The sequence below is a fragment of the Sebastes fasciatus genome, chromosome 17 (assembly GCF_043250625.1).
Source record: "Sebastes fasciatus isolate fSebFas1 chromosome 17, fSebFas1.pri, whole genome shotgun sequence".
Lineage (NCBI taxonomy): Eukaryota > Metazoa > Chordata > Actinopteri > Perciformes > Sebastidae > Sebastes > Sebastes fasciatus.
Window position 1 is genome coordinate 19,027,044 of NC_133811.1, and position 14,874 is coordinate 19,041,917.

At 42.7% G+C, this 14,874-nt stretch overlaps 1 protein-coding gene across 4 annotated transcripts in view; it reads right to left on the minus strand.

Moving 5' to 3' along the window:
• The window catches only part of jarid2b (jumonji and AT-rich interaction domain containing 2b), a 117,453-nt gene that overhangs the window by 25,911 nt on the left and 76,668 nt on the right, over nt 1-14,874 (minus strand). For 2 of the 4 annotated variants that reach the window (XM_074614456.1, XM_074614455.1), the window contains exon 4: nt 6,305-6,528. In XM_074614456.1, the coding sequence (XP_074470557.1) occupies nt 6,305-6,528 (224 nt within the window). Of the gene's footprint in view, nt 1-1,401; nt 1,541-6,304; nt 6,529-14,874 lie in introns of those variants that run through there. The other 2 variants (XM_074614458.1, XM_074614459.1) reach the window with 2 other exon arrangements.

The following is a 14,874-nucleotide window of genomic DNA, read 5'->3' on the forward strand; positions in this document are numbered from 1 at the left end:
AACAGATCTAGTGGTCCAACACCGACCACTGGCATCCCGACTACGGGAGTGGCTGCAGCACCAGAGACCCCGAAACCATCAGTTCCAAGAAAACACACACATGAATGCATATATATACATATATGTGGTAGGGGTGGGGGGGAAATGGATACAGCATGGCATCGCAATATTTCGTGTGGTAATGTTGTATCAATAGACATTAAGTATCTTTTGTTATATTAACTATTGACCTCTTAATGCTACGGCGGGAGCAGCCGCTATTCTGTCTTTCAGAGGTTGTAGTGGGCCCTGTCTTAAAGCTGGAGTGAAGATGTTTATAACATATGAAACTACAAAAAACCTAAGGAATCCATTGGTATCAAACATTTCATGTTTGCTTGTCAACAAGAACGCTAAATAATGCTCCAAAGGTACGCTAAATTTTGGTGAGGAAAAACTGGCAAGGGGCCCCTTGACCTTTGACCTCAAGATATGTGAATGAAAACTCTGAGATGAACAGGATGAAAACTTAGTCTTACTAGATAAAACATAATAATGCATAATTTGCAGTTGAAAATAGCTAATAAAACACAATATATCATGTATAAAATGTTTAAAATCGCAATAAGATCGTATCGTGACTTAGATATCGTGATATTGTATTGTAGCGCCTCTGGTTCCCACCCCTAATACAGTATGTGGTGAAAAAAAAAAACATATCTCAGTCCGTCTCCGAGACCTCAAACAGGGCTCGAGCCCAATCCCCCAATTACACCATCTTTTCATCCACCTCATTCTGACCGCAGACAAATCATAATTAGGTCTGAAAGAATCTATTAGAATTGTCATTTTTTAACGGGGCTCTTGGGTGGGGGGGGGGCATAATTACAAAACCTCCATTCTCTGGCTACCCTTCTTTTGTCCCCTTAACTGGAACTGAAACAATGAGGACAATTTAAATAGTCAATCAGGAGGGTTTAGCTGCCGCGGGGACATGTGGACGTGCTGACTTAGAACAAAGTGCCGCATGTGTGCGCAGGAAGTGTGAGAGCTGGGGTTTTTTTATTATTTAAGGGAAGGTCGGAAAGGGAGACAAATCTATGGTTCTCTGGCACGGAGAAGAAAAGTTATCTCCTACAGCTGAGCTCTGCCAAACCTGTTCATCAGTCACTAGGGTAGAAACAGAGAGAGACTGAGAGAGGATTAGGGATTACATCTCCAATTGACATTCCTTGATGTCAGCAAAACCATTAACCCCACAAACATTGGCTCTAAACTCGGAGGAGAATGCAGAATCAGTCGTCGTACCACCAACTTCAGCACAGCATCGTGAGTGACATGAAAGTCACAACTCCACTCACACCGTTTCCAGGCTTTAATCAAACAGCAATCATACATTAGAGAGAGAAACGAAAAAGGTACCTTATTATCCCTGAGGGAAAATTCAGTTGTCACAGCAGCAATGCACTTGAGAGACACATGAGTAGCTGTCGGACTTGAAATCCTATTCCCAGGAGTGGAAATGTGCTTCTAGTTAAGCGAGATTCTCAGACAATAAAAATACCATCAAACAAAATCCAACAATCTAGCTACAAAGATCCCAAGCACAGTTCCCAGGATTGGCAGTCTTTTTTCTTCAACAACAGATGTGAAAAGTCCACATTTGCCTCATATGTGTAATCACGTACTAGGAATCTGAGGTCTTTGGTTCACTAGGTCAGGGCTGGGGAGGTTATGTAAGCAGAGCAGAGAAACTGGACTCGCTGAACCTGAGAGAGAGAGAGAGAGAGGCACCACGCTGGGGCTGGCAGGCACGGATGAAGGCCCGGAGTTCAACGGGGGTAAACATGGCAGTGGTGCACATATACACTGCTGGCATACTGGCACGTACACACACACACACACACACACACACACATAATCACAAAGAAAATCCCACTCTTGGAAATGAATCTTATGTAAGAGACTCATTTCCAGGAGTGTGTGTGCAGACAGTTATTCATTTACTCCCTAATCTATTCTTATCTCATCTATGTCAATGTGTATACTGTGCTTGTGTGTGTGTGTGTGTGTGTGTGTGTGCGCTTCAGTGAGAACAAACTTCAGTAAACAACTTCTTTCCAAAATGCACAAAACAAAGCCGGAAATATTTATCGCTGAATATTTTAAAAGATGCTCAAACATGTTAAGTAAAAGGTCAGAGAGCAACCGATACCACTTATACGGTTCAGTTTACACCCATGACAGCAATCATTCCTGAGAGATTGTGCTATTTACTTAAAAATAGTATTTGGAATGCAACCCTTGGATGACTTGGAAAACCTGGAGCGGACCCACACCGAGCACTTTGATGTGAATCTATTCATCCTGCTCCTCTCAGTGCTGCCCCCACCCTGCCAACAGCAGCACTACACCCTCCAGGTTACCAGAGGCAGACGGAGCCAGAGGCAGACTATCTGGCTATCACCCAAATGGCTTTCTCCATGGATATAAACAGCGCAACTACAGGCCTGGACCACACATAAACACCATTCTGAGAGCACAGGCAAGGACTCAGCTTGTGTGTGTGTTTGCAGGAGAAAGGAGATGAGCTGTGAGATAAATACAGAATATAGACCCTAGACAGTGTGGGTGGTGAACGTACATGGTGTGCATCCTTCCATACACAAGACAGAAATCTTGTTTTTCACTTCTCCGTCCGGTTACTCCCACGTTGCATCAGAATTATCTCCTCGGATACAGCAGCCACCCAGAAAACATCCCAAAAGAATAGGATGTCGTCAATTACAAACTCCGATTGGATGCAAAAAGGTGCACGAGTAACATGCGGAGTGACGTGCTTTCATAATACGGAGTGACAAGAGTTCAGCTTTCACAACATGCGTTTATGGGGTTTTTTTTGTCGCTCACTTTACAGCTTCAAATCCTTCATGTTTTAACGGCTTTTATGTAGCTGTCACAGTGAGTGATGGATAGAAGCCTTCGGGGTGGATACGTAATGTTTACCAGATAAGAAAAGCAAACACTGCAGTGGGTGTGTGTGTTTAAACACGATGAACGTTTGACCTGATCTAAGAAATCCCCAGCGATAGGGGTTTTAGGGTAGAAATGTTGCTAAATGTCCTGTTTAGAAGTTCAAAAAATAAGTCCAAAATCAAATTGGAAAAGAATTAAGGAGATAATGGGGTTGGAGATTTCCATAATATAGCGAGAGAGATCCTGTCAGAGGCGTTTTGGTATAGCAGACATGAAGCAGCCTAATGTGTGTGGTGGTCAGATCACCAGAGAGACACGTATCAGAATCTTAAAGGGGATTTGGGGGTTTCAGACGATATCAAAGACTCGAGTCCCTTTGAAAAGATTAACCGGGCTACATCGTAGGCTGCGTCTCGTCATACACCCCCGGATGCTGCTGTGTGTGTGCATGAACACGACGGCGGGGCACACGGGAGAGATAAGCAGAACGGGCAAAAAACATCGGTGGTGAGCGTGGATTTGCACTCACACACACACGCTCACTGACACACAACCTCAAGGGCTCTGCTGACATTCTCCCACGTCCTTCTCTTGGTAAGGGTCCCTGCATATGGGTCAGATGAGAGGCCAAGGGGAAAAACAGAAGCAGAAGAAGCCCGCACAGGAAAATGTCATCCTCGCAGCATGGATAGTTAGTAGACACACACACATACATACATACATATATATATATATATATATACACACATAGAGCTAAACTGGGTCTATAAATACAGCAGTAAAGCAGGGAGCGGCAGAGTGGAAAAAGCCCAGTGGAAAACCATTCAATCTTTAGCTTAGCAGCCTAGCTCTAAAATTAACATTAGCAGACCTTGCACACACACAAACTAGAAATCAGCTTGCAAAGCACCATTCCTAACCTTAATTATAAAGAGAGAAAGCAGCGAAACTGAGTCAGGACCAGCCACCTACACCTCATTAGTCTACCACTCCACATGTAAAGGGTGGGGTTAGTTTAGCACCCAGAGCTCAGAATAATCTCAACTTCAAAGTATATGGGACATTATATCATTAGCCTATGTAACACCCTGGCCTATATATGCAAATCACCGCTTCAGTCGATTTTTAGCAACCCTCCAATTACGCGTCCTTGAACGAGCCCCTGTAAGGTTAAATCGACGTTCCATAATGGGAGCGTTCTCGTCAGAATAGCGACGTATAGCTCATAGCGAACCCAACGGACGTGAATCTAAATTCGACTCCCCTGAGTCTTTAGCCTACTTTGTAAGATGGGCAGAGGTTAATGATGATAACAGTAAATTAATCTGAAGCGATGACTTCCAAATGAGTTAATTCTGGTTGCGAAGACGTGTTTGAGAAAAAAAGGAGAGCGGGATATTTAACAAAAGGAAGATAGCAAAGAGAAGAAGTCACGACCAAGGTTGTTTGAGAAAATGGTCCTAAACTTTTTTTATTATTATTCAGGCCTTGAATGTGTCACTCCCTCTCCTCCTTTATAAGAGGGTGATTTAAGACAGCCGTGAATGAAGGTAGAGCTTATGATTTATTGAAGCGTGTGAGGGTCATTGTACTTCTTTACATTTTATGCACAAGTCTGCCTATATACAGGACATGTAGTAGAGAAAGGTATTGTTCAATAGACGTGTATTTTATCATGTAAAATCTGCACAGAGAGAAACTAGGAGCAAACAATTCATGTAATTTTTATATCCAAAAAGTAATTTTAATATACTGTAGATATTTATGTAGAGAATTTTAGAAGTGAAAACATTTACTGTATGTTTCTTGATGTTATATCAATGTTGATTCTTAAAATTTCTCTCATTTTTTACAGTTTTCTGCGAGCTCAGATTTAGAAATTACTAGAGTTGCAACGATTAAATCGATTAGTTGTCAAATATTAAATTAATCGCCAACTATTTTCATAATCGAATAATCAGTTTGAGTAATTTTTTAAGAAAAAAGTCTAAATTCTCTGATTCCAGCTTCTTAAATGTGAATATTTTCTATTTTTTTTTACTCCGCTTTGACAGTAAACTGAATATCTTTGCGTTGTGGACAAAACAAGACGTTTGAGGACGTCATCTTTAGCTTTGGGAAACACTTTTCACCATTTTCTGACATTTTATAAACCAAACAACTAATCGATTAATCAAGAAAATAATCAACTGACAATGAAAAGCCATTAGTTGCAGCCCTATAAAATTACAGTACAGATTTTGAAATAGGATTCATGGGTTTGGGTCTTGAAACTTTCCTAGAAAATAAACTAAGCAGAACTTTCGAGCTGTAACAGAGGAGAAACTTTTTGCAGTGTCCTGGCAGCGGACTCGCCTTCTCTGTTTGCTGGCCAGCAGAGCATAGATCATAAGTAACATGAATCCTTCATTAAATCCAGAGGGAAATAAAACAGGACTTGTTAAGTTACTGGGAGGGTCGAAGGGAGGGGGTCTCAGTTAATTTGAGTTACTGTACACAGGCAGTTTATATGGGTGTGTGATAGTGTGTAAGTGCCTGCATTTAACCCAAATAGTTCTCCCAGTTAAGACAATCCCAATAAACAATACTGCTCACACACACACACAACTCTAACTCCGCTGCTAATTACTCCGCCATGGCTTTTACAGTTCACTTGACATGGAAGGTGCTACATAGTGTCGATGAACCTGTGTAGTGTTTGCCGTGTGGGGTGTGTGACTGTGCGAGTACTACAGGCACGAACAGCTGCCGTAGTAGAGGGTGATAGGCAGGGTGTTAAAGAGACAGATAGTTGTTGAAAGGTAGGAGGGGGAGATGTGTAAGCTGATGAAAAGCAGGATAATCTTAGCCTTGGGCGAGCATACAGTTATTTGTACTATGTGTGTGCGGTTACATGTGTATGATAGTGGGTGGAAGGTGATCAAAACCTGACTTGACAAAACTTACTATATGTGCTCTTGAAGTGTTTGTGCACATGTGTCTAAAAGAAGGAGCGGAGCAAAGTGTTTAACCACAGTTCAGGTTTCCATTTAGATCTCCATGTGAGACAATCTCAGTCTGACAATACCAGCGCTGGGGCTGCACATACAGTATGACAGGTCTTGTGTTCATAAGCTTACATAGTGCAGGCCTATCCAAAGACAGCCAAACAGTAGCAAACTGCTGTCCAGCCTCCAGAGGTAATGCGTAGTAGTTTGGCTCTCTAGCAGACACTTGTGTCTTGGACCCATATAAAAACCTTTTAGAGCAAGACATATCTGCAGCTCTCTTGTTCAATAACATCCCTGCGTGTCTACCGCTAGTTGTGTGGGTCTGTTCTGTGATTACATCTCCATCTGCTTCGTCTTACCTCTGAGGCAAAGGAAGGTGAGGAAGTCCTCCGTCTTGGGCTTGCGTCTGGACAGGTCCTGAATGGACAAGGACAGTGATGAAGAGGAGAACGACAACAGGGACGTGGAGGGCACAGTGGCCAGGGCGGTGTTCAGGCTGCCTGGGTCTGCCACCTTGACGGGCGTGGTGCTGGGCGAGTTGGGCTGCGACTGGGCGAACTTCCTCTGCGCCTGGAGCCGAGGTCTGAGAGGGAGGAAACGAAGAAAGGAAGGAGAGAGTAAGTTACTGAAATGTATTATTTAATTACAGTTAAAACACATCAGTGTCTACTACACAGCGGTGGGCCGCCACGACAAAGAGACAGCCACGATAAAGTGAATGCATTTTATCAGATTGTATGATGTAATGTAATGTAAGATGAATCGCATTGATCTCAAATAATCAAATACAACTATACATTAGGAAAAAACATGAACAAGACTCAACTATATGACAAAACTGACTGAATGGCTGAACCATGTATGGCCAGTCTGTGAATTTGTGTCAGTGCTCATGTCTATAATGTTAAATCCAGCGGTACATGTCCACCTTTCCATTGTGGAAGAGCAACGACCAATGAGGAAACTCAAACACTCGGCCGACCAATCGTGTAACTTCATCACTCAGTGACAGACCCTCTGCGGTTCACCCAAAACACCTGCAGATACCACTATAATAGCACAGCATAGATACAGTAGATGTTGTATGCCCGGTATGTGGAGATGATATCATTCATCCCTATAAATTCTCAGCAAAAGACAAAGTAATCTACGGCTGATTAAAATCACACGCTTGCTCTTTTCCATGCACAAACACACATACACACTCTCATCGTTTTCATTACTGTGGCCCCGATGATGGCTATTGTCTCACTGCAGAGTGGATTGCTGAAACAACTACCCTGTAGTGAAGAATTGATCACCTTCGCGCGTGTGTATTTGCACATTTAAGTGAAGAGTGAGTGCGAGCCCATCATGGATGTGCAGATAAATTCACACTCACACAGTCATTCACTGAGTGCTGGGTGTGTTTGCATGTAAATGTTCACGAGTAAATTACGCAAAAAAACCTTACATGTGCGTAGTCACAGATACACACACGGGTAGTAGTTCTATTTTATTCCTGTTGAGCACTGAGTGAAAGATAATTAAGCTGCCGGAGAACAAAGTTCCTTCATCTCCCTGTCTTTCTTTTTACTTCCTTCTCACCTTTCTGCCATTATAGTTTCTCTTTCTCCCTCTAAGTTGCGCTCACTTTCCTCTGTGGTGCACAAAGCCTTTGAGATGTCTCTTTCTTGCTTGTCTCTTTATTTCACAGTGTGTGTCAGCGGAGGCGAGGGAAGGTGGAGAATATTAAAGAAGTGGGTGTCTGAGAGAAAGCGATGGACTTACCTGTCACACCGCCTCCCTCACAACACACACACACCTGGGTGTGGACACTCACAAACACACACACACAGACACAAACCATAAAAGTCCCAGACTGTCAGGGGCCACATGAACCAGTAAGTGGCCTCAATCGATTAGTGCTGCTGTGTGTGTGTGAGAGTGACAGAGAGCTGTGATAGAAGCAATGTGATATCCTGGTATTATTTGTCAATTTGCCGTGGACCCGATTGAAGTAAGGGGAAGATAGGATCATGTCTGGAGAACACCCACAATGCATTTTGGTGCAGAGCCCCGATTACGCTTCAAATCAGAGAACAGCGTGGTGTCAAAACGTGTCAATTTCCCGCCGTGACATGGGTGTACGCTCAATATGTGAGAAATTGAGAGATGATTGCGCGCACATTGCCAAAGCGCTGCATTCGGACACGAGGTGTGAGGAAACTCAACAAACAACTGTTTGCACACGTCCAGTTTGTTTACAATCAAACACTCGGTAAACAAAAAGCCTGTGACTGCGATCGGCTCAGTCAATAGGACACAAAAGTGATCCGCGTTTACACAAATCGAATCGGCTTTGATTTTGAGTTTCCAGATGAATGTGGCAGGGAAAAGTTTAATCACTCATTTTAATGAATGAAAGATATTATAGGGCTGCCTTATTTCAACATTAACTTGAAAGCTAGGAGCGTAGAGGATGTACTGTTTTCCCATGGTATTACAGAACAAAGGACATGACAACTCAATAGGCAGAACAACACAATGAGGACAGGTGAAAAAGCGGCACATAAACGTGTTAAAAATTGAGATACAAAGAATGAAAGAGACAGAAAAGAGAAAAACAAACTAACTAGGGTAGTAAAGGAAAGAAAGAGGAAGGGACGTGGAATAAGAATGGACACGACAAAGACAGAAGAGCAAAATGGAGAAAGAAATTATCAGAAAAATTATCAAAAACTGACTAAATGCAGTGAATGAACCACTGAAAATCAAAAGCCATTCAAGGCCAGTTCCAGGAGAAGAGCGTGACAAACAGCTAGAGAGACAAAGGATGAGAAAAGTGTGAGGGGTAAAGCACAATCCCCTTCGTTTCACACGTCCACATTGTGTCCGCAAGGCTGGCCTTCTGTTGTTGCCTGACTGGAGGGACTCAACATGTACACAAACAAATGCAAACAATTCAACATGCACACACATGCAAAGACCCAAAACACATACTTATTACCCTCACCTACCCAACTTCAATAACTTCCTCATGAAACATTTACTTTCTCAGTCTGCACGCACATCATAATAAAACTCTGCTTCGGTTGTGACCACTAGGGATGGAGAGTGCGTTGCGTACGGTCAGAGAGAAGTACGGAAAGGGATGAGGCCAAAGCCAGAAAGTGAGATGAAGTGATGGTGAGAGGTTTGCGTGACTGCAAGACTGAGAAAGATATAGTGTGTGAGAAGATAAGTGATGGAGAGGGGAAGGAAATACAGAGAGAAGGAACGACACACAATGTACACAGAGATAATGTAATCAGACTTAGGTAACTTTAACCACAGACATGCCACCACATCCATTTTGGCATTTCGACACTGTGCTCTTGCATAGACCGGCACACACATACTGTATATATACAGTAGAGTGTTTTACACATAGGCAGACAGTACTGTGAGTATTCCCCAGTGAAAACGGAATATTTCAGCTATGTATTAAATCAAATCCTTTGCATTTGCATTTACACCAATATATCAATAGTAATTCTATATCAATAAGAATGTCTGCTTTTACATAGACATTACTGTGGCAACACCTGTATGTGGGCATGGCTGTGTAGCTGTTGCTATGCTTATCCACGGTTCAAATGTGCAGCCACCCAAGCCCAAACGTCCCACCATCCCATAAATTTAATCGTCTGCAATTTAATATCGCAAATGGGGGGGGGGGGGGGAGAGCAATCACTGTAGACTAAGCTGCTAGCTATGAACGCTTTCTAAATAGTAAGCAGAGGAGAGACGGAGCTCTCCATAAAAGCCTCTTTGGTAAGCTAAACCCTGGATGTTTTTTATTGCTCCGGCCTTAGATGAATAGGATCCTATTTAAATACTTAAAAAAAGAGAGAGTGACAGAGGGAACAACTGACACATAAAAAACAGACGGGATGACATCAGAAATAAAACACAAGCAACTGTGCAAAAGAATGGGGACAGAGACAGAGGAGCTAATAAAGCATTGTGCGTCCTACATCCTGTCTAGACAGTCAACCAGAGCCTTTTTAAACGGGCCTCAGGTTTTCCTGGGACGATCCTCTGCTATCTGTTACCTATTAACTAACAAGGGAGATATGCTGGGAGTGGGGGGTGGACAAAATACTCTTTAAGTACATTTCTCTACGTATTATCAGTTGTCATCTTCTCTCTCTTTTGGTATGTTAACAGCCAAGATGAGGCTAATAAAAGGGTAATAAAAACAGATCTGCTTCACTGATGGTGTGATAACGAAGGGTATGGTATGTAACCACATGCAGGGGAATGCATAAATAAAGCCCTAACACCTTACATTGCGAAAACTACAACTTCGGTAACACGTAATTACTTTAATTAAAAGATGACAGAGAGCTCTCTTCCTTGGAAATAGTGCTCAGGTGGCAAAAACAGAATTACTGTTTTTATCACAATTAAGGGTGTTGGGAAATTAGCGCATGAAAAACAATTATAGTAACACGTGTTTGACAAATTCATCCAGATTCCTCTGAAATGATGGATCGTCCCCAACGTTTTGCAAATATGTCAACGCTGTGGCACATCTCTTTAGTTGTAAGAAATGAGGAGACAATCAAGCATCGACACACACACATACTCGCTCACACACACACACACACACACACACACACACTTCAGTGTCAAGGACCAGGTAAATATTGAGAAATCAGCACGGGAACAATTTGCAATGACATGACTTTTTATAAGTGCTGCCACTGCGTTATGTGCTCAGTGGTAACCTGAGCCTCTGATTTAGCCCCCTGTCTGCCCAGAGGAGGGCTGCCGGTGTGTGTGTGTATGTAAGTCAGGGTACACTATGTTCCCAAGCGTGTTGAGCTATAGAATACACATTGGTGCAGTGCCACGGTAGGCAAGTGAGGCTTACGTAAGGAAAAATTAAGACTGATTGTCCTGATTGAAGGAGAATGAGAGGAGGGCCGGAGAGACGCAGGGAGGGGAAAAGAGGCAACCGAGATCCGATAGCGGAAGAAAAAGCAAAGAGATTACAGCAGGATGTCCCCATTCATCCCTTTCTAATCCACCTTTCATCCATCCCTTCCTCCCTCCATCCCTTCCTGCTACCCCCCAGCCATCTACCCTTCAAAGGCCTGCTCTAATGTCTAATATTACACATGCCACCCTAGCTGCTGGAGCATTGATTATCTCTGGGAGAGACAGAGTGAGAAAATTTGACGATCCTGTCAGCCGGCGATCCCGTGAAAGAAGGCGGAAAAGGAGAGAAGAAGAAAGGGAGCGGATAAAGAGCCATTTGTGATTTCCCTCTAACACATGAAATGAAGTAAGATGAAAAATGGGAAGGAGGTGGTGATGAAGGGACACGAGGACAGAGAGAAAGATGAGCTACAGCTACGTTAATGCATTTTTTACTCAGCCGAAGCCAGACCACCGTGTGCTCAAGCAGCACAGTTGTGGACAGTTGATATAGATCACACTCATGCACATGGACCCTGTCAATCAAAGACTTCTAGCTCTCTTCTTCAGGGTAGATGCTAGAATGAACCCACTGAACCTAAGGTAGACTCACTGCACGAAAAACTATCTTGACCCCAACCATTCGAAGTCAATGCCTAACCATAACCATCTCACCAGCAAATCGTTACCAGTTACATCTAGCCCAACGACTAGGGCTCGGTATCGGTCCCTTTAAAAGGTATCGACCGAAACAACCCAGTACCAAGTAGTATCAAAACTTCTTCAGTCAAACGATACCTGCAATCAATCCTTTTTGTGCCCAGATCTGGAAAAGAAAGACCATTTGGTCACAGCCACCGAAAGTGTTCTTTGATTTATTGCGATGTGAGCCGGCGGCTGGGTATCGAATGAAGTTCTCTCTTGGTATCGGTATCACTTTAAGGGTACTGGTATTGGTACTGGCATTGTAATTTCTTAAACGATACTCAGCCCTACCAGCGACCTATCCTAACCTTAAACATCTTCTCATACAAACTACATTCTAGCATCTACCCTTCTTCTTCTTCAGTCTCCATCTTATCAACACCTTTCCAGTGATGGCCGTTTCCATGGGAACTGCCGTGATGGCAGGACTTCTCCATGTGGTCATCTCGATTTATGCTACGAGGTCATTGGAAAGCGTTCACCCTGCTGAAGTGTCACTGAGCAAGACTCTTGTCTATAAACACTCCCTACCGCAGGGATGTTGATCAGTAACTGACCCTCATCTCTGACCTCTCCCAGTGGAGGGAAGCCAGCAAAAACAGAACTTATCCTTCACACTCAGTCAATAACTCAAAAACCGTCAGTGTAGGAGGAGAGTATCACGAATAGAAACTTCCAACCCTAACTGGCTCCTCAAACCAGTTTGCTGTCAGCCAGAGCACATCGTGCAGGGTGCAGAGTGCAAGAAACGAGATGACTAAGCACGTGTGTGTTTGTGTGTATACAGAGCTGACAGCAGCTGATTTATTAAACCGCATATCAACTCATTTGTGAATAAAACACTTATAATAGATGCAAAGGAAAATACTTTAAATGCCAATTAGGCAGGGCTGATTGTTGGAAAAGCAAGTCTCCCACGCTTGTTTGATTTATTGAATAAACTGTTGGCTCAGCATCTTTCAATTCTTTACGTACATTAAATATTGATGAATGGAGTCCAATATGTACCAGTACAAGCAATAGTACAGAGAGGGGACAAACAGAGAGATACAAACGCTGTCAAGACTTGACTTTATGGATGACCCAAGCTTGAGAAAACATTTGGATTTGGCATTTGTCTCACTCGGTGATATCTAGCAAGGAACCAACACCACATAGGAAACCTGTTTCTGATTCTAAAGTTAGACGTGAAGCCTGATACCCAGGTTTCAATTTAATGTGAAGCCAATTCCTTTGATTATATGGTCATTTAAAGCCATATTCTACTTTTAGTTTTCCATTTTCACCAAATATAGCATCAAAACTAAATCCTTTAATGAATTAGTGGATAGAATGACACACTGAATGACTGAGCACCTTAACATGAGAGGGCATTTAATGACGTGCGCGTCTGTGGTCCTGAGGTCATATACTGTACACTGTGTCCCTTGTAGACGATGCCCTGGGTCCTCCACAGTGGAGCCTTGGCTGTTATGTGTGTCAGTCGCTGTGTGGTTTGGTTTCAGACCTTTGCTGCACCACTGTAACCTGATATTTGGATAAGGCTGGCAACTGGAACATGAGCTAGTAGTCCCTCTGTGTCGATTTGTGCAAAATGTGTCTGCCTTTGACTTTTAAAGCACTCTGCAGCATTTAATACTGTGAAGTTCTTTGGATGCGAGCCGTAGCCAGCGATGCCAAAATTTGAGTATTACTGTAATTGGAAAATAATTGCGTATCTTAATTGCATCCATTCCACAACTCCACACATACCACTAGAAAGAGAATGAGAACAAGACAAACAAATAGAAAGAGAGAGAGAGAGCAAAAAGGCAATTAATAAGTATGAATGTGTGCCAGGCCAGAAAGAAAAGCGAGTAAAACAGTTTAACAATTAGTCTCTGCATTTAACCTATGAGACTGTCAAAAGAGACAGCAAACTGACAAAAACAACAGACAAAAACAAAGATTGGATCAGGTATTCAGTAAATACATCCATCCCAGTAGCTCCATCTATGCCAGACATTCAAAATCTGCCTACTATTTTGCAGAGATATGGCCCATCTGAATCAAGAGGAGTCTTCAGCTCGTCCACAGAGTGTCCCACGGTTTGATAGATGTTGGCATGAGGCTGGGCTCGAGTCAGACTTTGTGCTCCCTCCCATGGTAAAGGTTATTGTGTGAGGAGAAGAGCACTGATCCAGAGTCTGTACCTTAGGGGCTGTATTAATTGGCTCCAGATGGCCCACATGGTCCTGATAAAAGACTACCTCGCTACAGCTGGCTCTGTGAGAGTGTGCTTATGTGTGTGTGTGTGTGTGCCTGAGTCCATTTTGTCCAACATGAATGCACATGTTTATGTACACAAGAGTGAAATTTGTTTGAATGTTTATGCGCAGGGATTGTGCTTCACAAAATGTGTATGTCTTTAATCAATGTCTCTATCTATATTTATTTCCGTGTGTGTGTGTTGTCTGGCAGTCTGACTCTGCTCAGATCGAATTCATCAGCAGATAAAAGAGTGAAAAGAAAGTATTTGCGCAACGATCACACTGTAATTGACACCATGTGTATGAGTGAATATGAGCATTAAAGCATGTGTATGAAAGAGATAAAGCTCCAAGGCTACTATGTTTCCGCGTAGATACCACACTTTTCTTGTATTGCATTTAACTGTTAATTCACTGACTTCACTGTATACCTTTTAGTTTGGCTCATAAATCTGTGTATCAAATGAAGAACATGAATCAGCTGGCCTTTACAGATGTTACTTCTTAGTTACTACCAGGGTTAAAAGTGCATAATGAAATGATTTATTCAACTTGAAAAGTTTTACTTTAAAAGACTACACTGACCACACACATCTTCCATTTAGGGTTTGTGTTGGGGAAACTAAACAGTTGTAACTGAACACTCATCTTACTCAAAGTGTTTATTGCTTTTCCGTCTCCATGTATTTAGGAGAGGGATGGCACTGGAGTGAACTGACCCACTGACCTTGTGACCTTCACATATGCAAACAGCCCCTGTATTGACCCCAGTCACATATACACAATGAGCATGTGCACACCAAACGCAAATAAACACCATCATTAGTCAATGAACCAAGGTTGCTGAGAGGACAAATATGCACACAGAAGTCAACTTATTGCTCAATATATTGGACCGAACAGTAACAGACAGTAGTCCACTGGAGCAGGCCTTGATAACCATAATAGTAATGTACATGTAAGGAAAAAAACACCCTTTGAAGTGTCCATAAACTGGAATTAAGTGCCTGATTGTGGACACCTCGAAG